Here is a 27,842-nt window from a genome sequence, read left to right as displayed (position 1 = left end):
CCTCAGGAACCAGAGGGAAAGAGTTAACAGAGAAGCGAATAAAAGCTATTTTTAAATCTGAAGGGCCGTACAGCAGCTGGCTTAGCCCTTCCCCGGCTCGCACCACGCTTTCGTGCTGATAAATAGCTGCTCCCATCATTATACGTGAAGACGTGCAAGTAACCAAAGCAAAATGCTGTCCGCAAACGAAAGGAGAAAGCGTAATTACATTTTGCACTTAGGCAGCAGCCGTATCTCAGCGCTCAGACAGCTCCATGCACACCAGCTGGGGAGAGGCCGGGCCCGAGGAGAGGAGCCCAGCGGGTACAGCCCTGAGAGCAGCGCAGGGGCGTGAGGAGGCGGCCGTGGGGCTACGACCAACCGTCCAGGCATGGAAGGGGCTCTGCAGCTGTGGCTTAAGATACCCTAAGTCTTGGTCCCTTTTATTTTCATGTCCCCTGTCTTTGTTAAAGCCACCCTGCGCTGGGTAGGGTCGCATCCTGGGCAGGAGCAGGGTGGGCAGTGCCGCCCACCGGCCTCGCACAGCCCCAGAGCCCAGCGGGGAGCGAGCAGGAGGGGCCCGGAGGGCAACAGAAAACATTTTCAGCAGCAGCTACAAGTATAGAGGTGACAACGAGGGCTGTGGAGCTCTCAGCCAAGGGAAAACAAGTCTGGATGCTCTTCCAGAGATCACTGTCTTTGCTTACACAAAGCACTACCTGACCATGACAGTTTCATGAACAGCCAACTAAAAGCAAAGCCAAACTCTGACCGGTAGCCGAGTGCTTTAATTTCTTCCACTTTATCTCATAAATCTCCCTGGCTGTCCATAGACACGAGCTGCCAACCACCAGCTGAGTCCATCTCCACCAGCTGAGCTGCCGTGTCTCATCGCGGCTGGAGAGCAGCTCCTGCAGGACTCCGTCCATCCTCTGTCCTTGCATGCAGAGCACCAAGACACGTGGTGGCGAGGACCTTTTTTACAGGTGCTACCACAGAGGGATCCCAAAGGGATCCACTTGCTGGGCTATGGATAAACCAGACTGGTTGGACCCAGGCTGCTGCTTGCAAAGCTTTGTCAGAAGGAATCAGGAGCCCACTGGAGCAGCAGCTCCAGGAGCTCCAGGATGATCACGCTATTTCAGATGTCCAGAAAGAGGTGCAATCCTCAGGCGCAGAGTTAAAATTCTCTTTGGAGAGAAGGCAGAGTCAAGCTTTTGGCTTTCAGACAACCCCACAGCTCCTTTGCAAGCCTCCGTCTCCCCAAACACCACCCCTCCAGCTGAGCAATGGCACAGACCTTCCCAAACAAAGCCTCCAGAGATGATACCCTTGCAAACAGCAGAAAGTCATCATCAAATCTCAGCCCCCTCACACCCCATGCTGTGGAGGACCGTGTGCCGTGCCCCAGCTCTGCCGGGGACACTGCCAGGCTCAGGGTGCTGCCACCAGCTACAGCCCCGGAGGGACCCCGCTGCCGTGGCGGCACAACGCGACGCCGATGGCTGACACAGTTGCAGAAATAGAGCGGCACGGCACAGCACCGGCTCTGCTGCCACGGCCCTGGATGGGGTGGGGGGTTCAGGCTGTCACCCGCTGCCAGGGCAGGCGGCGGGGGGGAGAGAGGGGCCCAAGTCGGTGACGTCGAGGGCATCTGGAGATTGCAGTGCCTGGCAAAACACTCAGACAATTTTTTTTGGGGGAGGATCTAAGAGACCTGAATGCCACTGATCCCAAACCAGACCTGAGGCAGGGGAGTGCAGAGAAATACCCGTGCCCTGCATCCTCTCCTCCCTCGCCCCGCAGACCAGGGGCTGGCTGCCCCTGAAAACAGCCGAGCCCTGTGGCCATTACTGAAAACAAAGGGTGAACCCCAGGGCAGATCCCCGGCCACGCTTCCAACCAGCTCTGCAATGGCTCCCATCAGTCGGGGTAAATAAGGAGGTGGAGAAGCGATGGGGCCACCGACCCGCACTGTGGTACGTCCCCGCAACTTTGCAGAGCTGCCAGAGGCCCTAAGGCTGTGCCATCGAAGGATGGTTGTCCCTGACTTCCCAGCCTGCCTGGGAGAAAGAAGTAACCGAAGGAGCGAGTGGTTTTAACGCTGTTTGCCAGGGGCTATGGATAGCCGGTGTAGCCTGAAGCTAGGCACCGTGTGCCACTCATAACAACCAAAAGTCAGGTTTTTGCAATCTCTTCATGCTTCTCACAAAGACCATCCAGTTGTATCTGCAGGAAGATCCTGGTCAGGTCACCTGGGCTGGTCATGCGCCCCTGGACCCCGAGGAGAGCTTGGTGGCTTCAACTCCTAAGACACACTCCCTTTTCCCAGCTGGGCCCGAGCTTCTCTGGGTTTTGGTTTGTTTTTTTTCCCGGTGCCAAAAATTGCCGGCAGCCCAGCAATGGCTCCCCTGGGAACGGCAGCTCTTGGGGGGCTCGCCTGTGCTTTGAGCTGGAGGGATGGAGAGATGCCCCTGGCTGGAGGAGCGCTGAGCGTGGAGGGTGTCCTTCGCTCGCCATGACGGTCAGCGTCGCCCCAGAGGCCACTAGATGTGGACGGGGGAGGAGAAGCTATCTGCACCCACTCCACCTCCCTCTTCTGCCCCTCCTCTCCCTTGCTTTTGCCCTAAATACCAGCATCTTAATTTAAAAATCCTTAAAAAATGCCTTAAAAGACTAGCTTTAATTACTAAAAGAAAAATATTTAAAAAATGGTGATTATTGAGCTGATGTAGGATAGCTCTGGGAACAGGCAGGTTTTCCTGACCCATCCCACCACCACAGGCTGCGGGCAGGGAGATGGGCAGCCCTGAAAAGTACGGCTTTGATTAGTTCTAAATATTTTTTTTTCCCTACCCGATGTGAACCACAAGTAAAACTGTTTTCTCATCACCATGGAAACGGTTTGTGTTTAAAGGATGCTGCAGCGGGAGGAGGCCGAGCATCGCGGGGACCACGTGGGGACAAATGCCCGCAGGCAGGACGAGGACGGGCCTGGGCCGCTGGTGGGAAGCAATCGAGGACTGATTTATGGTTTGACGGGATCCGAATGCTTACACTGCTGTAAATCCTGAGCAATGCCTCTGGTTTTTTTACCACTGCAACTGAGACTGGAATTTGATCTGCCATTTATTCCTCGCCAGCGCCTTGGTGCGGACGGTGCTACACTACGGATACCAGTTGGGTTTCACAGGATTGCCAGCTCTCCCTTCTGCCACGAGTATCACAATTTTTCCTATCCTCCCCAAATCCCTTGCTTCAGAAGGAAAAACAGAACAAAAAAAAAACCAAAAAAGAAAACCAAAACCTTTTGCTTTGTAAATTAAAAGAAAAAAAATTGATTTCTTCCTCTGCAAGGTTGCGGGGGGAGGTTGGAGACATGCTGAAGGGGCATCCAGAGGGGATCTGGCAATCTGAAGATAAATACGTAGATAATGAGGTAATAAGACAGTGGATCAATCTGGTGTCTGTAAGATAATGGATAAACAACCTGAAGAGACACTGCGAGCGTACTGACAGCTGTGAGAGCAGCCCCCAGCCGGGGGGAGGAGCGGGGCAGGGTACCAGGCGTGTCGGGAGCTGGCAGCATCGTCCCTCACTTCTGGACCGGGCTGCAGCTGTCGGAGCGGCACGCTCACACTGGTGGGCTCCTTCCCCGCAGGATGCCCGCGGCGAGGGGAAAGCATTCCCCGCAGATTTTTAGGCATGCCATGGGGCGGATATATTTGGGATGAAGGCACCCAGCTCGGCTGGAGTGACACCCGCAGCTGCGGCATCGCTCAGCACAAGCACCCCCCCCGTCCTGCTCGCTGCACCAATGCCATGCAAAAACCCGTCGTGCAAAGCCGTCCCCTGGCCATGGCCTGCCAGCGAGCCCAAACTGTGCAGGAAAAAATATCTACAAGTCATCAGCTCCTGGTGATGCATTTGCGGGTGAGCAGCCAGCAGCCCGACCCCTCCAGCAGCCCCAGCTCTGCAGCAGCGCTCCACGTCCCCAAAATAGCTGCCCCGAGGGAGACCACAGCAAATCCCTCGGCTCAATCGCTGCGCCGATGAATCTGGACCTAGAATCAAAATAGCCGAGTTGATCTTCAGGATAATTAGTCATGCACAGCTGAGCTCCCAGTCAAAGCAGCTCGGCCACCGCCACGAAGCAGAGGGGACCACAAAGCAGCTCCAGTTTTAAACAACGGGGTGGCTGCAAGCCCCGGAAAACAAACCACCAGGGTGCTTGGTCTAAATTGCTCTGAGGCCAGGGATCCATGGGGCAACGCCACGGAGGGGCTGGAGAGACCGGCCTGCAGCCCGTGGGCGGCTGACCCAGCTGGCACCGGCACGCACGGCATCCGAGGCCACAGCGGATCGCTCGTCCTTTGGGAAGGAAGAGAGGGAAGGAAACCAGATGACCCAGGGGAAAACACCTCTCAGAACAGTCCTTCTCCCTTCCCAGGAGACAGCGTTCATCGACAACTTCCACAACTAATTATTTTATTAAAAAAAACCACCTGGCATCCCATTGCCAAAGTGTGTAACGGCTCACGCAAGTTCTGCTGGTGAAGACTTGCATATCCAAACCCATCAACCTTCCCTGAACTAGCACGGCTAAGCAAGCCAGGAGAGCTCAATGGTGTTGGGGCAAACCTTCTCAGAGAGTTGGTGCTTGTCCACATGGTCCAACCCCAACCTCAGCAAACGCTCCTGGTCCAGACAGACCCCCCTCCATTACATCTGAACGCAGCGGTACCAGCCATGCAAGAGCTCGGTTAATACTTCTGAAGGTAAGAGGGGAAGATAATGTGCAGCCTATAAATAGGACCAATAAACCACAATTACAAACTCTGCTGAGACAATTCATTTATCCAGATGTTCCCATCATGTCATTCTCAATTGAGCAGTGAATGATGGGCCTAACAGGCATTTCTCCACTGAACGTCGCATACGAAAAACCATGGCTCCAAATGCGATGCTGCTGATGGTACGGGACCTGTCAGAGGCAAAACCTTCAAATATTTCTCATTCTTGTTTTGGACAGCAAAGCATCAAAATTCCTCAGTTTGGGGAAAGACAGGGAGAGGACATGAGGCTCCAGGCAGGTGTTTTATTTCTATTTATTCATCTCATGCCTTGTGGAAGTAAAGTCCTTCTCCCTAAAGCTCGATGGGCAACCAGCCAGCCTATGCCACCCCCTGCCCATTCCTGCTGGGACATCTAACAGCACTTTTTCCTCCTAAAAAGGGCTGGTGAGTCCAATGTACACCCAGGGAGCAGGGGTGTCAAGCGAGGTGGCCACCCAAAACCCATATCCTTGCAGAGCAGCTTATTTACAACAGTAGCTGAGCTATTTCAACCTGATTTTCCCAGTGTCCTGAGGGCACAGGAGGATCAGAGGAATGTCATCTCTTAAATAACCTGAGCCTTGTGTTTGCACGGAGCAAATGGACTCACGCAATCAAATTAAACACTGCAAGTTTATCAACATTTCCTCCAAGTGCCTCAAGGATAACAAGTTTAGTAGAAGCTATTTAAAAGAAAAACAGGACGTCAGAGATGAAGAACAAGCTCTTTAATACACCTCTGCTTCCTGTGCAATGGCTTCGCCGAAGGTCTGGAGGAGGAGATGGATTGCATCTCATCAAGCTTGCAAACAGCACCGAACCAGGACCAAAAGTCCTGCCCCAGGGCCACACTCGGGGCCTGCCTGGGGACAGCCTGGGTTGGGGACAGCTCTGCTGGGATGGCCCCAGGGTTGGCAGCTCACCCCCAGTGCAGCCAGGACACCCAGGGAGGTGGTTATCCCCTTCTCCTGCCACTCACCACATCTAGACCACATCTGGATGCTGCCTCGACAGAGGGTGACAGGTCCCATGGAGACCCTCGAGGCAGCTGGGGGCTGGAGCATCCACAGCAGCCCTGGACATTTTTGATGAACAGATGAGGTTTCTCAGAACCAGAAAACCTCCCACAGTCTTTCCACGCCGTTTTCTTCCCCTCCATTTTGTCACCGATAAAGGGGAAGGAAAAGCCAAGCTGCCCTTTTCAAAAGCTATGTATCTATCTATATGTCTGTTTACATACACACGTGTATTTAGATTTTAATTTGGCGCAGAAGAAAGGGGCATGAAGCAGGAAATCAACCAAAATCTTACAAAACCTCTAATTTTTGTGCAAAACACTCATGGCATACGGCAACATCTGCTTGCCATTTCCAACTGACCTCAATCCCCCCCCCCAGCCTTGTGTTGCAAGAGCTGGTTTTTGTCCGCTGCTTTGTTTTCACAGAGAAAGACTACAGCACAACACCACTGCATGATGTGGAAAGCCAGCTCAGAGTTGAGAACGGGTTTTTATTTTCTCTTTTCAGACCCTCACGCCAACACACAGACACCCCTGACCGGTCTGTGCAACTTTAATCAAAACCATCTCGCCAGGAGAATGATTTACGCCGTGGTGGTACTGAAAAATTGAGCTCTTCTGATTATAAATAGGAAAAGCTAATCCAAAGAAAGCGGCATTCAGGTGGTTTGCAATAAAAAAAAACCCAAAAGAAATGCAAAAAAAAAAAGCCAAAAGCAAATCCACAGAGCAGCATGTTCCCCAAATGCAACATCCCTGCTCTCCCTGCTGCCGCATTCAGGAGGGTTTCCTTATCACCCTCAGTATCCCCCCAAGGATGCCACCGAGCACTCCACCAGGAAAGCAGACCACATCTCCGCTTCTCCTAAGTCATAAATCACCATTAATTCCCTGACACTGATTACAAACAGGAGGTTTAGCAGAAGACTGCCATGCTGTACTGTGCCAGCCACTCCCTCTAGTTGCTAAGAAAAATCAACACACAACTTTTGGAAGCAGAGGGCGAGCCAGTAGGTCCAGTGGGACGACCTGGGATTTTCTCATAGAGAGGGTCTGAGGGCATCTCAGAGGGTTATGGGGTTTTCAAGCTGAGTTAAGGCATTTTGGACTGTCTGGAGAACCTGAGTGCTGAGAAATAAGAAAAATCTCATGGAAAATATGTCCATCAAGTTGTGAGTCACCAGAAGAGGTAATGGAACCATGACGGGGATCCCAATCTACTGCCTTATTAACACATCGATACCCAGCATGTAGCAGACAGCCGTGGTCTTCTCCTATTGAAGCTCCACCACTGGGGTGTGTGGTTTTTTCAAACATACATAACTGCATTGAGCAAGACCGCCATCCTGATTTCCAAACACTGCTAGGGTGGGCTCCTTGAAAGCCCATTTAATCACAGAATGGCTGAGGTTGGAGAGGACCTATGGAGGTCCACCTCATCTTGTCCAAATACCCCTGTTCAAGCAAGGCCACCTAGAGCTGGTTGCTCATGACCATGTCCAGATGTTTTTTTAATATCTCCAAGGATATTAAATATCTCCAAGGAGACACCACAACCTTTCTGGGCAACCTGTGCCAGTGCTTGGTCACCCTGACAGTGAAGAAATGTTTCCTGATGTTCAGAGGGAACCTCCTGTGCTTCGCTTTGTGCCCATTGCCTCTGGTCCTGTCACTGAGCAGCGCTGAAAAAGAGCCTGGTTGCATCCTCTTTGCACCCTCCCTTCAGGTTTTTATAGCCCTTCATAACATCCCTCTGAGCCTTCTCTTCTCCAGGCTGAAGAGCTCAGTCTGAAATGCTCTCTCAGCCTTTGCTCACAGGAGACATAATCCAGTCCCTTCATCATCTTCGTGGTCCTTTGTTGGACTCTCTCCAGTATGTCCATGTCTCTCTCGCATTGGGGAGCCCAGAACTGGACCCAGCACTCACCAGCGGCCTCACCAGTGCTGAGTAGAGGGGAAGGATTTACCTCCCTCAACCTGCTGGAAACACACCTCCTTATGCAGCCCCAGATACCATTCCCCTTCTTTGCTGCAAGGGCATGTTTCTGGTTCATGGTCAGCCTGGTGTCCAGCAGGACCCCAGGGCCTTTTCTGCTGCACTGCTTTCCAGCTGGACAGCCCACAGCATGTCCTGGCGCCTGGCGTTGTTCCTCCCCAGGTGCAGGACTTTGCTCTTCCCCTTATTGAACTGCATGATGCTCCTTTCAGCCCATTCCTCCAGCCTGTCAAGGTCCCTCTGAATGGCATCATGACCCTCTGGTGTGTCACCCACTTCTCCCAGTCCGGTGTCATCTGCAAACTTGCTGAGGGTGCACTCTGCCCCATCACCCCAACCATTAATGAAGAGGTTAAGCAGGACTGGACCCAGCACTGACCCTTGGGGTACACCACTAGTTGCTGGCCTCCAACTAGTCTTTGTCCAATGATCACCACCCTCCGGGCCCAGCCGTTCAGCCAGTTTTCAACCCACTTTGCTGTCTATTCATCCAGCCCACCCTTCCCCAGCTTCTCTGTGAGGATCGTATGGGAGATGGTGTCAAAAGCCTCACTGAAGTCCAGGTAGACAACGCCCACTGCTCTCCCCTCCAAGCCCACCTCGTGGCCCCTCCACAAGTGACCAGGATGGGGAAGCCCCTTCAGCCAGACCCGGCAGGGATGGAGCTGCAGCATCAACAGCACTTGCAAAGTGGAGTGAAATGGTACATTTGTTCCCCCATCCCATGAAACGAAACCCACCACTGACCTCCTTATACCCCAAAATCAGAGACAGGTGCAGGTGGTCCTGGGACACCAGGAAGGGACCTCACTTACCCTACAGTCTCATCCCAGTCACACCAGAGCCGCTGCCCAATGCCCTCCATGCTGAGCTGGAACTGCTTCAGGCAGTAGTGCCGGATCATCCAGCCGTAGTCCGCCTCCTGGCACGCCGTTGCCGCGATGAAGTGATGGGCTGGAAGACAGGAGGCAAGGGGCGACTGGGGTTAGGCTCTGTCGCAGTGGGTCACAGCACAATGACAGCCCCTTGCCCTCCACGGCGTGGTTCCCCCGCAGCTTTTCACGCAGAGGGCATCTGCCAAAGCAAAGCTGGACACCACAGCAACCCCACTCTCAACTAGCTTCTTCAAAACCTCCTCCTCAGGGTTCTTTTTTTTTCCCTTTTTCACATCCCTCTGACCCTGCAGCATCATCCCCCATTACCCTCCCAAGTGGCGACACTAGGTAAATCAATTATTCAAAATATGCCAGGTAAGTCATAAATAATTGGGGACACAGATTTATTCTCTGCTGATCACTTGGCAGAGTAATCACTTGACAAAGTCCATGTCCTTGGACTTTAAATTCCCTTTTTTTTTTTTTGCTTACAAGAACAGTAAGGGTGTGTGGGAAGCTGGGGAATAACCCCACAGCTCCCGGCCAGATTCCCCCCTGCTGCTGAGCAAAGGCCCCCTTAAAAACTATCTGCGCTGTCCCACACTTGGAAACAAATATCCATCTGCGATGGAGCGTGGGGACAAGCGTAGGGAAATTAATCTCTGGCTGCACGGCTGCTGATTTAATTCACCTCTGGGTACGCGTCCCTGCTACACGGTGCCTTCTGGTTTGGGACCAGAGGATGAAGAGAGAGAGGCTGCTTACTTTGCTACAAGTTTGTGCACAATTAGTGTAATACTGCTAGCGAATGGGAAAGGAAAAAGACAGTAATGCTGCAAAGGGGAGAGGGAGCAGGCTCGAAGACCAAAAAAAAAAAAAAAACCTTCAGAGGAATGATTTACTGAGCCTGGCTATAAATAATATCTTTGCCGTGGTCCCAAAGTGCCAGCTAGTGCCTTTGCAGCTCCTGGAGTACATTGCAGGCAGGCATCACATACCAGCTCTATTTTTTGCTACGCATGAATAACTGCACAAAAGAGTGGGACTTTATTTTTATCTATCTTATTTTTTAACAAAACATAATTTAGCTACTTATTTAACAGTCAGCATATGAAAGCCATGGGATATCACCAGCGGCTCTTGCACAGGGGATGCCCTCCTTGAGCGGTCTCTCTGCAGTCCCCAGATCCTTGGAGCACTTTTAGGTACCACCACCAGGCAGTGGGTGGGAACTTGGGACCCGCTGGGACATTCGGGTGGCAGGAGGCCCCCAGACCCTCGGGTGAGGTTCCTGGATGGCCGCAGGGCTCCCACGCTGCCTCCCATTGCAGCAGCCGCTTCGATCCGACTTGAGATGAGGCAACGTGAGTTATCGAGCCATGGGAAAGGGAGTTAAAGAGCGTTAAGCCCTCACCATTGCAGTCATAAACCCAAGTTTATCACAAGTTAAACCTGTCCCCAGCTGATACCACCGAGGGGCTGACCCCACAGCCCCTGCGCAACACCACCTCAGCCAGTGACAAGCCCTGCTCTGAAATGGGGATGTTTGGGATGATGAAGCAAAGTGCCAAGAGGAGGAAGAGAAGGAGGAGGAGGAAGGTGCAATAATTTTATGTAAGAGGGGGACTGCAAAATCTCAGTCTGGGCAGGCTCAAGAGTGATTGATGGCTGGGAGGCTTTTCTCCCCTTCCTACCCCTTCAAATCTGGATGAATCAAGTGAACAAGTGACATGGCTGAGCGAGCACCAGCATCCAAGGGAGGTTCAGGTGCCACCCCGAGGGGTGACCGAGCTGCGAAGGACAAGCACCCTGCAAACATTATGCCCATCACGCAGCCGGAGAAACAGCTTGCAGAGAAAACGCCGCCAGCAAATGTGTCGAGTGTGGAGAGAGCTGCATAAGGCGAGAAAGGAGAGCAGGGAAGGAGAACAGATTAAAAAGCAGCCAGACGAGCAAACGAGGAGATTGAGGAGCAAAGGAGGAAACGGAGCCAGGCAGAAATGAGCGAGGCACGCAAAGCGTGGAGAGAAATTGAGGAAGAGAAAGCCGCTTCAAGAAATTCAACTGTGATACAGCACAAGAAGAAAGAGAAGCAGAAGTTAACTGAGCCCGGCCAGGCTGCCCTTCGCCTGCCTTCACTCCTCCCCACTCCCAATTAGCACGGACGAGCCTAAAGACAAGTCATCACTTGTACCATAAAAACAACTGTCTTCAGAGATGCCCAAAAATTTTCTGATGATGGCACATCTGGTTCTGCTGAACGGACCTAGAGGAAAACACCTTAATAGGCAGCTCCACCTTGAGAGGAGAGAGGAGAAACACTAAATAAACCATGGGGATGAAGCAACTGAGAACTGCCAACGGGTTGCAACGCTGGCTTGAGTAGCTGCAACCCACTTATATCTGGTAGTCAGCATGAAAATGAGCCCTACTTTAAAAGAAAAAGAAAAAAAAAAAACCAACCCGAGCCCAGTGAAAACAAAACCCCTGGGAGCTTTAAGCACGTGCCAATCAAAGCAGCTCCAAAGACGCTGCTGGGTCGGACGTGGCTGTGGGCTGAGTACAGGTGGGCAGCTAGGAGAGAGCCAGCGCACGGGCTTCGTCATCCCCGCGTGCCTGACTCCTACGCTCACACTTTGTTCCTGCTTCTTGTCTCAGCTCTGAAGGTCCTTCGCAGGCACAGCACCACCTTTCTTTCCCCCCCTGCTCCAGCAGCTCTTTGCAATGTTCTCCGGGAGCTCTGCCTTTCCCACAAGGACTTGCCTTCTGCAGTGGTGAACTCTGCAGATGCCAACACCCAAGGAGCTTGTGGAAGACATCTGCCCCCCCGACATCTCCCATAACTACACACGGGGTCTGTCTGCAAATCCTTTTCCCCGGGGGACTGGAGAAACCAGACCCATCAGCCAGGGACTGAGACATTTCATGAGATTTGATTTTTAACATCGTGAAGGGCTCTTTTGTTTTATACATCAGAGGCAAAGAGCATCCAGGAGGAGCAAGGCTCAGCAGAGCCTGCTGTGCAAATGCTGCGAGGAAGGAGCTGGGCATGGCGAGACCAAAAAGCTCTTTTGCTTTCAGCTGGCTGGGGAGAATTGGCTTTAGCTTTAAATGTACATTTTAAGGTCAAAGCGAGGAGAAGCTCCTGGCGCATTGCCATATGGTCCCCACCTAAGCCCATGGATATTTCCCTGCTGCTTCTCAGATTTCCCTCAAACTCACATTTATCAACACATCTGGCTGGGGCAGGCTCAGGGTTTGTAACACCGGGGGGGAAAAAGCAGGGAGGGATTTTTTATTTTTTTTTTTAACTCCTGGCTCTCATTGCAGAAGGCTCCCCCCCCACCCCCAGCCCTGCTGACGGACACAGCATAAGTCAGCTGCAGTGAGCTGTGAGTAACTGGGCTCCGGAGCGGTTACATCGCTGTACTTAGCAGCATCCATTTGTGAAGGCTACAAGGAGCTGCTGGATAAACGAGCTCCAAAACCCGACTATATTGAGGCTGAGCTGCCTCCAAGAGCTCCTTCCTCGCGTGCCCCTGGTGCTCCCATTCCCTTGGGACAAATGGCATCAGGAGGTGCAGGCATGAAGTGGTCCCCTGGGAACATCCCACCGGAGCCATGCGGTACCTCCGAAGCCCTGCTTGGTCTTTAGGTGCTGCCTAGACATGGAGCAGGGGGTTATCTCCGTCTTCCCATATATCCCCAGCCTGTACAACCATATAGGTGACACCACCGCGAGCCATCCGCAATTGTTCCTTGCACGCCGCCTTCTGCGTGCAAAGGCGTCTTCCGCAGGAAGGAGGCACCATCCGACGTGGCGCTTGTCTCAGCACGAGGACCTGCGTGACTGCTGATGAACGCCCTTCCCTGCCGAGAGGAGCGCTGATTGCCTGTTAAAAGACGTGACTTTAAGGATCCTTAATTTGCCTCCTTCCAGGGAACATCCGGAGAGCGGCGGTGAGGAAGTGATTGGAGGGAAGGCTTTTTCAGGCATCCCAGATCCTCTTGATTGCCCTAGGACTGATGTCCTGAGGAGTCCCAGCAAACATCTCCCAGGATTCAGCTTACTGAGGGTTAGCTGCAAAAAAACCCAAGTCGCTCATGTATTTCAGCAGGGAAATAGTGTTGGCCCTGAACTGTCACCAAAATTTCAGGAAAATAACTGGACTTTCTTCCATTGCACTTCTTACAGATGGGGTTTGGGCCAAGAGCTCTGGGCACACAGGTCTAGAAAACAGCTTAGTGGACACCACCTCCTCCTTCTGCCACTGCTGCACAACCCATGCTTGCCTCGGTGACAGTTCACCAGCAGAAAACCCTGAGCTTTCTCTGCAAGAAAAGTTAGGCATTTCACATCACCAGCCCCTCTGCATAATTCGTCTCTGGCCATTTTCTCCTCAATTTTCCGGGACTTCTTGGGCTCATCTTGCTGGGACATGCAGCCAACCCCGGGGGAGGCGGAGGCAGGGAGGACCGCGGAGCCTGAGAACAGATGAGCATTTCAGGCTGGCATAGCACAGGAGGTCAAAGCGATGTCAGCACTGACGAACCCGGTTCCCAGGCATCACGACGGAGCCTGTTAGCATTTTTTTTGCAATCCTTGCCGCCCTGTCCCTCTACCATTCGACCTCTGGATGCTGCCCATGACACGTGTGTGCTACGAATATATGGAGAGTTTGGGGCAGTGAGTCCCAAGTAAGGCAGCCTAATTTTGGGGGGAGATCCCACCAAGGTAGACTCACACGCCATGTCCTTCTGGGCTTGCTGGGTTTCTCCAGACACAACCGGGACAGTCCCAAGCCATCGGCCACATGGCTTCTGCAGATGAAGGCTCCTCACCCAGCGCCCGGACTGTACCCCCTGTTTGCAGTCACATCCAAGAAGGAAGCCCTTGATGGAGGCTCTTATATAGGATGGGAACTGGAGACACACTAATCTGTGAACCCTTTCAGTGGCACCCACTGGGTGCTGTTGGAGGGGCTGCCAGTGCCACCCAGCATGGCTGTAGCTCACTGCTATTCAGCAAACAGGGGAGCTTGAATTCCCCAAGGCCACGACACCCCTCGATGGAGCTGGATGAAGGATGAAACTATTTGACTACACACGCAGAGTAGTCACCAGACCATCCTGGCTACTGCTGAACCAGCAGGGTTTTTTGGTGGCAACCATTCAGGGCTTCATAGCCAAGAAATAGCCAGTTATTCATCTAAAAGTTGAGAGGTCTAATTAAATCCCAAAAGATGAAGATAATTGCATAGTGACACTCACAGCAGGGCTGGCAATGAACAAGTAACACGCAGCTAAACCTGAGCACCAGCAAAGCTCTGGGCCCAGACCCCAAACATCCCCATGTCTTCTCCTGGACTTCTCCCAAATGCTGTGACCCCCACTGTGAAATGATTAGCTCTCTCAACAAGCCCAAGATGAAAACAGTCTGTTTTCTTCTCCTTTTCTGTGGGGTTCTTTGCTCTGTTATATTGAGAACAAGCATCACGGTAAGGACCTGGTTGCAAAATAAACCCAACAAGAGCTGGAAATCTGGCGCTCATTTGCTGAGCGTGCTCGGCTCCAGGAGAGCAGGTTTTGAGTGAGGGGACTTTGTGGGCACAGCCCTGGGAAGCCCCAAAAGCTGCTCTGTATGTGGGGAGCACACGTTCATTAGCCTCACGCTGCCTCCTTTTGCTTTTCAACCCTTCCCTTTGCATCGGGACCCACATCTGCAAACAGACTGGTCAAACTCATCCTTACCAAGTGCATTTCTCAGCATCTTTGCTTTCGCTCAGCACAGCTACTACATCCACTGCTAATTAGTAACTCAAGGCAATCAAGCTCAAGTTTTCATCTTAAGCCTGGTGAGCATCTGGTGCCGTTCCCCATCGGGGCTTGGACACCCTTGGGAGCATCCCTAGGTCACGTCGGAGCGAGTCCCCTCCCGGCGCTCCAGTGCTCTGCTCAGATAGAAGCACAAAGCCAAGGGAAGGATCAGACCCAGCCCAAAACTGAAGACCCCCACGGGGTACAGCTCCACATAGGGCTTAAAAACCAAACCACTGCGTAACCTAGCAGGAACCTCAGTTCTCGTGCAAGAAACCTCGTGCCAAGAAACGTGAGAGAGAGAGAGAGGAAGTCACCCATGGCAGCTGGGGAGAAGGAAGAAGAAAGGCACAACCGCCCCTTCCGGCATCCACAGCACTGTAACCCCCAGGAAGGGTCCAGCACCCTCTGCTTAAAAATATACCTCCTGCCAGGGCTGCTCCGGGCAGCTGCCAGCTCAGCAAAGGCTTCAGAGCTTGCAAAAGCTCCCTTGCTTCACCAGGAAAAAATGAAGCTGGCGCTTAGCAAATGCGTGACCCCTTTCGGCTGGAGCTGGGGGGCAGAAAAATGCAGCTGTTGGTGTTGGGAATGACAGGGAAACTGGCACAACACTATTCATTTCTCTTTCAGAAAGGAGGGAGCCGTCCGCTAACGCCTCTGCTTGCTGACAGCCTGGGATGCACCCCCACAATCAATTGAAACCTCCGAGCCCTGGCAGGGGATGCTATTTCTGTCCCGGTTTTGCACAGGGAATGTATTTTTAAAGCCTCTCCTCCCTGCCCGGCTGGGTCAGACTGGGGGCACTCCTGCCTGCCCAGAGCTGCTGGGATCCAGCAGCTCCCGGGGCTGGGCAGCAGCTTGGGAGCAGTGAGATGGATGGAGGCACCCAAACTATGCAGGCGATTGCGGGGGGGAGAGAGACCTGCCCCCTTCTCAAGTAGCCTGCCCGAGCCCCACCACCAGCACAGCATTATCCCATCCCATCCTCATGAAGGCTGAACCCGACTTCTCCCCAGGCAGCTCCTCTGGTCCCCTCCTCCCTTCCAAGCTTGGCAAATATTTCATTTCCAGCATCTTTCCCTCTCGCTACGAGCCTGCTGCGGGGCAACATCTGTGGAAGCTTTCAGTATCTCCTTTGTGGTGATTTCCAAGGCCAGGTTAGAGGAGCGTTGCATTACAGCTCAGGACAGCTTTTCCTCTTGAGCCTGGCAAACGTGGTGGGAGGAAAGCACGCAGCACAGGGCTTTCCACGCTGCCCTCCAGGCACAGCCCCCTTGCCGGAGGTGCTCTCCTGCCCCAAACACCAGCTTTTAACTCAAGGCACCTCCCTTTTCTCAACTGCAGGCAAGGACTATCATCTTGATCTCTTCTGTAAAGCACTTGGAGATGCAGAAAAGCAATTATTTAACAGACAGAAAAAGAGTCCATAACCACCTACCCACCAGGTCTGCAGCTGCTAGAGCTACCCTGCCACCACCTCCAACCAAATAAATTTGGCCAAGGAAAATGGATGACAGGTAGCACTTCAGGCATCTCAAAAACTTCATTTATTAACATATGATTGGATCAGCCGTTGCTGCTTTTGCCACAGCAAAGCCCAAGGCTCCCCACATCCAGTTTAGGCACCTCAAAAATACATGGAAGCGTTCAAAGTCCTTGTAGAGATGCTTCTATCTCCTGATCGCTGTAGGGATGCAGGTGCTTGGCAGGCAAGCCCACGGGGAGAACCCATCATCCCCACCCGCAGGCACACAGCCAGAGTCAGGCTCAGGGATGGCACTGGCCACCCAAAGCAGATGTCTACCACCTTGTTTAAGGTGAGAAGGGCTTTTCTCATCCCAACAGCAGCAATTGAGAGAGCTGTTCTGGCCCCAAACCTGCTCCCTGCTGCTTCTGGAGCATCCTCAGGTCCCAAAACCAGGCAGCCTCTGCCTCCCCTGCCTGCTGCATGCTTGTTCACTTGGCACGTTGTGATGCCATACTTAATCCATAGGATTTTCCTTCCCAACATAGCCATTAGGGATGTAAATTAAGAGGAAATTCAGGGGTTTTCACATGCTGAAAGGGAGTGTGGATTTTTCAACACGCCACTGAATCACTGCGCAGCGAGGATTTCGGAGGCAGAGCAGACGCTGGGAGTTGGGGGAACATCTGCCCGCGTCCCAGCTCCCAGGAAGGCTGATCCCTGGATGTCCTGGACATGCTGCCACCGCTTGCTTTGGAGAGGAGAAGGAGCCCCCCTTCCTGCCTCCCCTCTGCCCTGGGGGGCTGCAGATGGAGCAGCAGAAGGAAACTACCTGGCTCCTACTCGAACAGAGCAGTGTGTGAGCACGGCACAGACGTGGTTACAGAACACGGACAGAGCTCCCCAGCGAGGTCTGCGGATGGAGAGCTCACCCCATATTTCACCTGTCCGACAGCTTCACTGCCGCAAAGCCACAAAAGCTTTCAAAGGATTCAAGGGTTCGGGAAACTTGGATGGGAGCGAAGTCACTCAGGCTGGGGGGCGGGGGGGAAAAAGCCTCACGGCACGGAAAAAAAAAACATTAAATGAAAAGAGACAGGGCTAGGAAAGCTCAGTTTTAGGAAAACAGATATTCCCCTGAAAAACACACACGTGATTGAGGCTTTACTCATGCGAATGAGACCTCTGTGCCAAACACGCACCGCAGCAGGAGATGCCACGGCGTAAGTGCTGTACAAGGGCCGTCAGCAGCGGTGAGGGTCAGCGTAAAACCTTGCTGGCTTGGGAGACAGCAGATACCTGAATGCAGAAAGTCGGCCCCTGCTTGGCCAGGCTGGGGACAGTCCCCTGTTAGGGCCCTGGCCACCCAGAAAGCTCGGGCGGTAGATGACCTCCGAAGAGGCCAAAGGCTTCCACATCTCTGGGACCGGAGCACAACACATGGTGGGTCTGAAGAGCGCGCTGCGGTCCTGCCAGTGCCGTGCCACCGCTGCTTCCAGAGAGGCATCCCCAGAAGTCCCGTTTCTGGGGGGCACTGGCCCGGATGAGTGCGGGAGCAGAGCCAGCGTGAGGGCTGCACCTTGCAAAAGTCAGGCTGGAGACAGGGCGACGATGCTCCAGAAACACTTCTGGGGATAAACATCACCGGGCATGAAGACTTATTTACAGTAAAACACAGTAACAGGAGAAGGTCAAACGGAAACAAGTGGATCACGAATGAGCATCGGCTCCAGCTCAGCTGCACACCGGCAGCCGGACACGGCTCTCGGCACAAATGCCAGCCCAGCGACGGCAGCAGCCCCTTATGGACACGCTGTGCTTCCCGGTCCCCTCGTCGTACCTGCAAAGAGGTCACGCAGCACCAGAGTGCTACCATTCCCTACATCCCTACCTATTTTTTTTGCAGCCCTACGGTCTTTCCATAAATGCACCATTTACAACTTGCTCTGGATCAATACCAGGCACCGCGTTTTTACTGAAGCACGTTGCACCCGAGCGCTGCATTTGCTTTCCTGCAGCGAGAGGCGAGTGGAGCAGCTCTGGTCCCCGCTCGCTGGAGCCAGCACCCCAACCCCACCGGCCCCATCCAGCTCTGTGGCCCCACAAGGAGCGGGGCTCCAGTGCGCTCCGCTGCGCCCAGCAATCAGCTCCGTAGCTAGGTCCCTAATTAGGGCCGCTTTGTGAGCGACGGGCTAACGAAGCCAGCCGGTACACGGGTTGGGAGTCCTTTGCCCTCATCTCTCTTTCCAGCACGACACCTCCTTGCCGCGTCCTGGCTCTCGCTGCCTGCCAAAGGGACCACACAATAACGGAGGTTTCCCTGCCCGTCCCCCCGGGGACCTGCGCCTGCCCTGCCTGCCGTAGCGGCTTTCCCACGGGACAAGGGACCCGGTCTGAAGTGGCTTTTGGGATGCCCAAGCTTCTCTCCCGGCGTTGGGGGGTCCTGCTGCCAGAGATGGGATTCCCTGCACTCGGGGTGGCAGCTCTGCAGGGAGGAAAACAATTTGGGAGACTGAAATGAAAACCACTATGGTCTTCAGCCTGCCCAGGTGGGATTTCACAGCCTCATCTCTTCTGCCCGGCACCGGACTGCCTCGCCGTCCCCCCTGCCCATGGGTGACCCGTGCCACCCTGCCCCTGGCTCCCCCCAACTCACAGCCCAGCCCGAGAGGGAACCCCAACCACTGATTAACAAAAATACCATCAAATCCATCTGCTGCAAGCGCCCTGCCTTGTCAGCTTAATAAGGCACATGCTTAAAATAAACATAATAAAAAAAAAAAGAAAAAAGCCCCCAAACAGGCATTGCTTTCAGGCAGCTGGCTCCTACCTCAACAAATAATTCACTGGCAGTTATTTTTATGCAGTTTATTTTCTGCCCTCTTGTAATGCTTGGGATAACTATAAAACGATACCAAAACCTCAAACACTCCCATTCTAGCAAAAAACTAACTGACTACAAATCATCAAAGTATGAGCTCAATGGATAAATCACTACCTCCCTTCACAGGCACAACAGGATGCTAAAATTAAAACCTCAGATATCCTTTTGGGTTTCATGATTACGTTCAGCTGTATGCAAAATATCTCATTAGTGCTGGCTGGAAAAAAAAGCTATTTATTTTGCTTTATGTAATAAAATGAAGGGGAATAACTGTTCCAGGAGCAGGGTCTCACTGGATGAAGTTCCTCTTTTCTACACTGAGTTGATAAATCCAATTAAAGGCATTTAGGTTCTGTGTGGAAGGGACAACTCCAGTTCTCCTAAATATGAAAGGGATCGATTTTCTGAGGATTTGAGGGGTTTAAGAAACTTGGAAATACTTTGGGTTGGTGTAAGACTTCCAAAGCACTAAATTACTGCAAGATACAGCGACTCACCAAAGTATCAAGCGATTGCCTCAACAAGCCCACAGAAAACAGTTACACTAGCCCCTCCAGCTGGATCCCTGCCGTGCTCAGGTGATGCTCGGGTAGCACAGATACTGCTGCACGCCGTTATTCCTCTTCCAAGTTCAATATTCTACGGAGCACCCCAGAAAGCAGCTTTCCTGCACCTACAACGTACCAGCCGAGCCCTCCCCAAATGAAAGATAATTTAACATCGTTCTGATACAGATTTCCATGTAACGGCTCTTCTAAGATACAGAAGATATGATTAAAATTAAAATGCAAAATAAACGCCGGTACTTTGCAACGCATTGCCCGGTGCAGGACAGTCCTGCTTAGCTGGGTCACAAGGCATTCACTTTTTGCCATATAGTATTGCTGTTAAATAATATAAATATACTGAAATAGGCTGTTCAAAGAGCCAGGACCCTGATCCAGTTTCTCTCCTCGCCTCAGTTTCCCAGATGTATCAGCATGAGTTACGGTATGTCCTCGTTATCCATCAGTGGCTGCCAAGCACATTTCCAGGAACGGGACTTATCTTACATGTCCCTAGACTTGATTCTGCATAGAGTAGAATGACACATACTTTTCTTTCCCCCAAAAAATTCATTTAGTGAGTAAAATAAAATCAAAACCAGCTAAGAAGGGGGGAAGGAGAAAGGAAATCAAAACCCAGGCATACTGAAAAACAATTGCTGGCTGACTGCAAATCAGGAGAAGGAAAAATCTGCCACAAGCAGTTAGTTATAAAGATAATTATATCCTTAATGAATAGCAGGGTCTTTTAAAAAATAATTCGCCTTGATTAAATTAATGGAGGAAAACCACAGGTTTTAAACATGCACTGGAGATTGGGGATGGTACAGCCCTGACTTCACTGGCTTCACCCATTCCTAATTCAAATGGGGTCTGACCATTATTGCCATCAAATACCTGCTCGCTGACCGAGGTGAGCCGAACCAGGGATCCCCGTTTAACTTGGCAGGCTCATCTTTCACAAACAGCAGCTTCCAGGGGCCGGAGGGATGCCACCCCCGGGAGCCAGCCGCACCTCTCCCACCTATCGGGGGAGGACAGTGGTTTCCAGCATCGTTGTCCCGACACCTTAACCCAGAGTTAGACCTGTGCTTTAGAGTTATTTTTAAAACATCAGCAAAGGATGGGATGCCAAAAGAGGCCAGATGTCAGCTTTGTCTCAAAGCCAGGCTGGTCTTGTTGCAGAAAGCCAGGGAGAAAGGAGCGGCCACTGCACTCAAGATCTCAAGAACGTGCTAAAGGCAAACGTGCTCTTCTCCCCCCACTCCCAGACTATTTTTTTCCTTCAGCTATTTTAGTTGATTGAGGCTATAATAAGAACAGGGAAACTAACACCAAGGTTGAAAGTGCCTGGCATCAGTTTGGAAACAACACGCTTCAAGCTTTGGTTCGGGTTTCAATGGGTTTGTGTGCATTAAATGCAGATTATTCTGGAACGTGGGACTATGAACCATTTGATTGGACTATCTTCGAGAGAAAAAAATCAGTTCCCGGGCAAATGTTATTCACTCAAACAGATTGCCTATATAGAAGCACATAATAAATAAATATAAAAATTCATTAGGGAGAAAACCAAAATAAATAGCTGCACTGTCTTGTTGGTGCATTCATCACAGGCTGCAAAGAACAGCAGCTTGACTAAATACTTTCAATATACGGTTTCCAGACTAAAATCTGTTGCTGAATCACGTGAGCAGCCCAGAAACAATTTATTTTCCTTTTTAACAGAGATTTCTCAATGCAGTTTTCTTTCCTTCCAGCTGAATAACACACCGAGATGGCATTTCTCCGCAACTCACCCACACAGAGCGCTGCCGTTTTCCCAACAAAAGTTACCTAAAGGATACGGGGAAGCCCGGACGATTGCATCCTGCCCTTGGTTGAAATCCAGCGCTGCCGGAGGTTTTCACCCAGGCTGCTGCCCGTTTCCCAGCGCAGAGCCCCGCTCGGATGCTTTCCCACGGTGCCAGGCTGTGGTTTTAAATCCTGAAAAGCTCAAGTTGTAGAAGCGCAAGGACAAGGGACTGAAACCATTAAGAAGGTTCATTACTGGATTTGCTGGTTAAAAGCAGCGAGCTCGTAGGCAGCATCCACAGCTGCACCACAGCAGAGTAACGGGCTCGGGATTCCCTGGCGCTCACCTATCCACAGTAGGAATTTGCTCAGCAAACCCTAGCCATGATTTGCTTTTAGAAAAGAAGAAGGTATTTAGCTATTTGACCAAGTCGAAACACGCTGCGTATCCCCTATAAGCAGTTTTTAATGCTCCTCTCCCTCAAACCCAGTGCTACCCCACGGTGTTTTCAGTCCTCGCTTGGTGCGGGGTCTGTGCTGGCAAGGGCTGCGACCACAACCGTCGCTTTGGGGCCAAAACCTCCACCAAACGCGTCTGCTAATACCGACAGAGCCAGACTTCGCAGCCGGTTAGGGAGGCAGAAGGAACTTGGTAGCGCAGAGTGGTAACTCTGGATTTCTACCCGCAGGCTTCCAAGACCTCCCTCAACTCTGTAATGACCTGATATTGATTTCCAGCCCTTTGAAAACATGAAGGATGCCAACCCCATTTTTAGCGATTATGAGGTCTCTAATTTCATTCCAGGTCATGGCATTTATATTTTCATTACCCGCAACCTCCAGAGTGGTTATAAATACAAGATTATAGTGTCGGTGCTTAACGGCTGTTTAATTCAACAGCATTTCAGAGTTAATAAATGCAATTCAATTTCTCAAAGCAAAGCGGCTTCCTGACCAGATAACACAGCCTGCATCCAGCCAACCAAAGCCATATGCCACCGGTTTCTAGAGGAATACGGCTAGCACATACGGGAGCAGTACATGAAATTACACAGTGGAAGTAATTTATTTTTCACTACTCACATGCTTTTCTTTTAATGTATAGGAAGACTCAAGTCCTCTCTACTTCAGAGATGCTCTGAAAAGGAGGAGGAACGTTTTACTTTATTATTAGGGATTTATAACATGACACACTCTAAATATTTAGGAGGATTTTCCCAGAGACGCAGTAGCCTTCAATTAGTATTTAAAGCAAGACTACGTATCTTCCTAAAAGATGAGCTCGAGCTCAGATAACATGCAGGCATTACTGAGCGTGCTTTGGGGTGAAGACAGACACAAATAACCCTAACGGACCACAAAATTTTGCGGAAGCAGTGCAGCCGCCTGTCTCGCAAAGCTGTACCCAATAAGAGGCAGAGGTTCCCCTTTCTTGTTACTTTTAGCATTAATCTTTTCTTATTACTATCATTTTTGAGCCCGGAAAATGCAGGTGATCAGCTGACTACAGCCTGTAAAGCTTGATTGACGGTATCAAGGTGTAAGGTGGAACAATTTAAGGATGGTTACAGGGCAAAGGGAATATACAGGTACGCACGTACGTACAGAAAACCCAAAGCATCTCCTCTCACTGCCGCCTCCTTTCCTGGAGGCATCTGGGAGCAAAGCCCAGGCATCAAAGTCGTGATGCTTATATGTAAAGTGAAGACAATTTAAACCGCCCCGAAGAACTGCAAAGGTTTTAGGTTGCTACCTGCTCTCCAACTCCAGAGGTCCCAGCAGCTGAACAGAGGATACAAAGGCACTTGTAATTTTGTATTTTCCAGGAGAGATCATAAACAGTGCCAATAGCTGTTTTGTTTTTTTACGAAAGCATCACCTTCTGTAGAATATGCAAACACAATGCTGTACAGCATAGACAAAAGATGCAGGGAATCATATGATATTAATGTTTTACTGGCCTTCTTTGCAGTTTCCTCTTATCTCTTTCAATAATACAGCTATCTAAACCCAAAATAAATCAAAGCAGCGTAGCACAGCACTGCGTGCCACCAGAAACGGGCACAGGAAGCAACAGCAAACGCCGGCGTGGGGAACATCTGTCCCCGCCGGATCTCCAGCCACCTGCTACCACGTTTGTGAGAGGCACTGCAGCCCCGCAAGCAACGGCGCCGAGCATCACCTGGCCCTTCTCCCGCCAGCCAGCATCCCCGGGCACGCGTGTGGAGGCCTGGGAGGGATGCTACTGGTACATCTCTGCACCGCACTCCAGCAAGCGTCGCAGCAGAATTGCCATCGGTGCGGACCCATCTCTCGGCAAACCTGCGAGTGTTTTAGCAAAAATAAGAGGGTTTTCCTGTTAACTCTCAGCTGCGTGACCAGCTGAGTCATAATCCTGCTTCATCCATCACCACCAGCAATAACCCAGCCCTCAGGTAACCCCTTAAAGACCGAAATAAGGCTGCAGAGCAGAGCATGGTGCTAATCATCACCACTCCCGGTAACAAGGGCTCATTCCCTCCTCTCTCAGCAGCCTCAGCAGGGAACCGCAGCCAAAAACCAGAAAAAGCCTAGTTTTACCTCTAATGGAAGTGGTTACCTTGGGATACAGCTGGATCTCAGGCCTGCTGAATGAGACCAGGGTTATTTTTACACAGTCAATACCTTGACCCTCACTGCTTCTTAAGGACTCTGCAGCCAGTTGCAAAGTTACTAAAAGCTTGAGCTTTAAGATAAAGGCTTGAGATTTTAAGAGAAAGGCTTTTCTTGCATAGGAGGAAAGATCTTCCAGGATCTGGACCCCAGCTTCAGTACAGCCAGGGGGGTGCGGTGGGCAGGAGAGGGTCTCTGCCATCCTCTCATGGCCCAGACCACACGCAAATTTGGGAGTCAACAGCTTTGAGCTGCCAGGGGAAAGCTCTCCAGCTGGGCAGTACAGCTCTCACAGCTTTAGGCCAGGGACTCGGTCCCCACCACCGAGAAGTCCTGCAGAGGCTCTGGTCACAAGGCAGGGAAGATGCTCCCAACCAGCAGCAGAAGTTGCCGCACTCTGACTTGATGCAGAAATGACCAACTCAACGGAGACACAACAAAGCAACATCAGCCTTAACCTTGCTCTTTGTTTTATTCTGGATGACATCTGGGCATGTCTGATGGTATCTATTTCTTCTGAAACAGAAAGACAGCCTCCCCAGACCACTTCTGCATCCTGCCGCGGGCTGCAGCAGCAGACCACAGCTAAACGTGGCAAGAAGGAGCTGGGGCAGGACCAGGCTTGGCGAAGGCCCCTGAGCTCAGGGTGAGCTGCCTGCAGAGACAGACGCATCTCCAGAAATACAGATCTGGGGAAGAGAGGATCAGAAGCCACCACCCAGTGCTCGTGGTTCATAAAGCTCTCAACAATCTGCAAAGGAAGGTGCTTTAGTGACAAAGGCAGCTGTCTGAGAGCATGTCCCAAGGCAGCGGCAGGGCTCCGAGCCAGCAGTAAAAACGCCAACACGCAACAACAAGCTGTAAAACTTGTCCTCCCTACCTGCTGCCTGTCTAAGGAGACCCCGCAAAGGTGCTCGGCATGATTTACAGGAACAGAGACGATGCTGCCCACGTTAAGAGCTGGTGTTGAAGAGGCACTCTGGGTTTGCCTGCCACCTCAGCGCTCATGTTAGCGAGATCCTGGCACATCTATTAGCAGAGCTTTCCCCCTCCTTTTATCTTTGCTTTTTTTTTTAAAATTTTCATTTTCATTTTAAAACATCCTTCCTCAGAAGCATCAGCTACCTCAAAATTCACAACTCCACTGTGACTTGTGGGCTCTCTCAGCCGTCACCTGCAATTTTAGTACAGCCCTCTCTGTGTGCGGGGCCATTAATCAGAAAGAAACAAACAGGTTTTTTGTTGTTGTTTCTTTTTTAAATAGTGCAGAACAGATTAAAAAAAAATAATTGCAGGACGAGGATGCAGCAAAGACAAATGCATCCAACCACTCGACACCACGATTAGCTGTCATCTATCACACTTAAGTGGCTTACACAGAGGCAGACATCCTGCTGCGACCGAGCGTACGGGAGATGGAAAAGAGCAGCCTGGAGTATCACCAACTCCTGCTCTCTTCTTGCAAAACTTACAGTGCCCAAACCAAGAGAAGGAAGGGGTAGGAAAAGGGGAAAGGAATTGGGAAAACACAGCAGAGAGAAATCCTAACGAAGCAGGAACTAGTGCTCGCTGGCTGCAATACAGCCACAGGTTTCTGCACGGGACTGCTGCCTCCTCAGCCAGGGACACGGAGCCTTTCCCTGCAAGCGAGCATGGAGAACCTGCCTCGTCTAACGGCATGGCCTTCTCCTCCCCGTAACAACCACCACCTAAAGAGTAGTAAATAGTTAATTAAGACCGTTACATGCAGCACAGCTCAATGCATTATTCACCAGGGTTCAGAGGAGAAAACCGGCAGGGGAGAACAAAGGGGAAGAAGAAGAAATCTATGCTTCCTCAAAGAGCACTTTGATTTCATGAAAGATCAGCGCTAGAACAAGGGTACGCGGTTTCCCTTTTAAACAGCCTTAAATAAACACACTTCTTATACAGAGTACCAATCCGTGATCCTTCTGAGCTTTCTGCTCTGGATATTCAGGTTACAAGCACTGCACAAGTGTCTACCTGTTGCATCTGAAATGCTAGGGACATCAAAGAACCCGGGGCGTGCTGTCCCCTGTGAAAATGATCGGGCAATGCAAGAATTTCCAACCCGATTTTAAGTCGATCATCTGCTAAACCCAGAACATCCGACCGCAGCTTAGAAATGCTCGCTTGAACGAGCGCTTCTGGCTGCATCCTCTCCCTGCGGCTCAGAAATAGGAAAACAGGGACTCCTAAAGCAGTCTCTTAGTAATTAATTTCTACTTTTGAAACAAATGGCAGAGGACATCTTCCAGCAGGAACGTGCTTCAGTAAATCTCACCTACCAAATAGGAAATCCCACACAAAACAGGCTGTGTCCGATAGCATCGTCATCTGACGTATTCAGAAGCCAAGTTAGACATTTTATTATATCCTAGTGCTCTGGAATGATTTCTTCTTTTAATTTCCACCTGCTTTTCGTGTTGCCAGCAAAGCCCAGCTGGAGGCTCGGCAGATTGCAGGAATAAGCAGGTCAGCGGGTGCCAGTAAAGTCAGGGAGGGGGAGGCCGGTGCTGCACACCCGTTCTCAGCGCAGAGGCACCTCCCGGTCCCACCGGTGCTCCCCGCGGCCCCGCTCAGGAAGGCGGAGGACTTCCCGCAACCACCACCCTAACGACCGGGCTACTCCGGGGCTTCCAGGGCACCTTCTCCCGCTGCCACCTCCCCGCACCACCGCTTCCCGAGTCCTGCCCGGCCCCGGCCCCCACCCGCCGCAGCGGCAGCCGGGGAAGTTTGCTCCCGGGGGAGCGCACTTACCGAGCACGAAGCAGAGGAACCGCCGCGGGAGCAGGGCCATCGCCGCCGCCGCCGCGCTCTACCCCGCGCACCCAGCCCGCCCGCGGGGCTCTGCGTCCCCGGCCGCGGCGGGCTGCCGGCGGCCCCTGGGAAGGAGCGGGGCGGCGGGGCGGCGGGGCGGGATCCTCCCCCCCCCCCCCCCCCGCGCCCGTGGCGGCTCCGCTCCGCTCCCCGGGGCCGGGCCGGGGGATTGCGGGAGGGGGGGGGAGCTCCGCGCGGGCGGCCCTGCGCGCAGGGGCGGGCCCCGACCGGCACAGCGCCCCGGGCTGCCCCCCGGCACCTGCGGGACCCCGCTCCGCCGCCGGCTGGCGTCCGCCGGTGCGCCCCTGCTTCGCTCCTGGCGCGGCTTGCTCGTCCCTGCCGCCTTCTTTTTCAATAGAAGCCGCGACCGAAGGCGGGTAATCTGTCTGGCGAGTTCAGCAGGCTTTAGCCGAGACCACCGTGCCCGGCTAAGGCAGCGTTATCTCCGTCTCCTCACCCTGGAACGGACAGGTGGGTGCCCAGAGACAGGGGAAAGGGAACAGAAACAGAAATCGTTTTCTCTCACGCCTTTTCCTTAGCCCTCCTTCCGTCTCACCGAAGACATTTCACTCTAGCCTAAGGGTAAAAACCGTACCTCCCTTTCTTTTTACGGTGCTGAATATGAACATAGAGGATGTAATGCGATTTTCAGATGAAAATAAATGTTTTGTGGTTTGGTTTATTTTTTTTACTGGGTAGAAAATAATTACTGAGCTAGCACAGCTCCACCTACAGCTGATAACTGAATTACATACAAGTGCCTGCTCAGGCTCTCCAGGAGCACATTTAGGATCAGGATATGTTATTAGGAGCCTATCATCCCAGTGGGCGAGGGCTCCAGTTCCCGGGAAATCATCACCCCACAAATTAGACCTCTCCCATTTTAAGTTAGCTCTCCCTTTCAAAGGGAGAAGAACAAGAAAGAGCAAAACTTGACCGAACACAAGTGTGCCACGGTGGCTAACTTGAATGTTTCACATCATACACGTTTCTGCTTTCCCCACAGAAACCAAACAGCTTGCACACTACAAAGCCAGTTCATCCTGAACTATTAGTAACACCCACCTAATTACAGACCAGATCCGGGGAACACAAAAGGGCAGCATATGCTGATGATAATGCGGTAGAGCAAAGCCTACGG

The 27,842-nt window shown here is 51.9% G+C and overlaps 1 protein-coding gene across 1 annotated transcript in view; it reads right to left on the bottom strand.

Moving 5' to 3' along the window:
• The window catches only part of LOC104631743 (RNA-binding protein 44), a 44,482-nt gene that overhangs the window by 1,862 nt on the left and 14,778 nt on the right, over positions 1–27,842 (bottom strand). Inside the window, exons 17-18 of the mRNA XM_075755783.1 lie at positions 26,642–26,699; positions 8,644–8,782 (exon numbers count right to left, since the gene is read on the bottom strand). Of these exons, the coding sequence (XP_075611898.1) occupies positions 8,644–8,782; positions 26,642–26,699 (197 nt within the window). The remainder of the gene's footprint in view (positions 1–8,643; positions 8,783–26,641; positions 26,700–27,842) is intronic.

This window comes from Balearica regulorum, chromosome 6 (assembly GCF_011004875.1).
Source record: "Balearica regulorum gibbericeps isolate bBalReg1 chromosome 6, bBalReg1.pri, whole genome shotgun sequence".
Classification (NCBI taxonomy): domain Eukaryota; kingdom Metazoa; phylum Chordata; class Aves; order Gruiformes; family Gruidae; genus Balearica; species Balearica regulorum.
The sequence above is the reverse complement of the archived record's forward strand: the minus strand, read 5'-3'. Positions and strand labels throughout refer to the sequence as shown.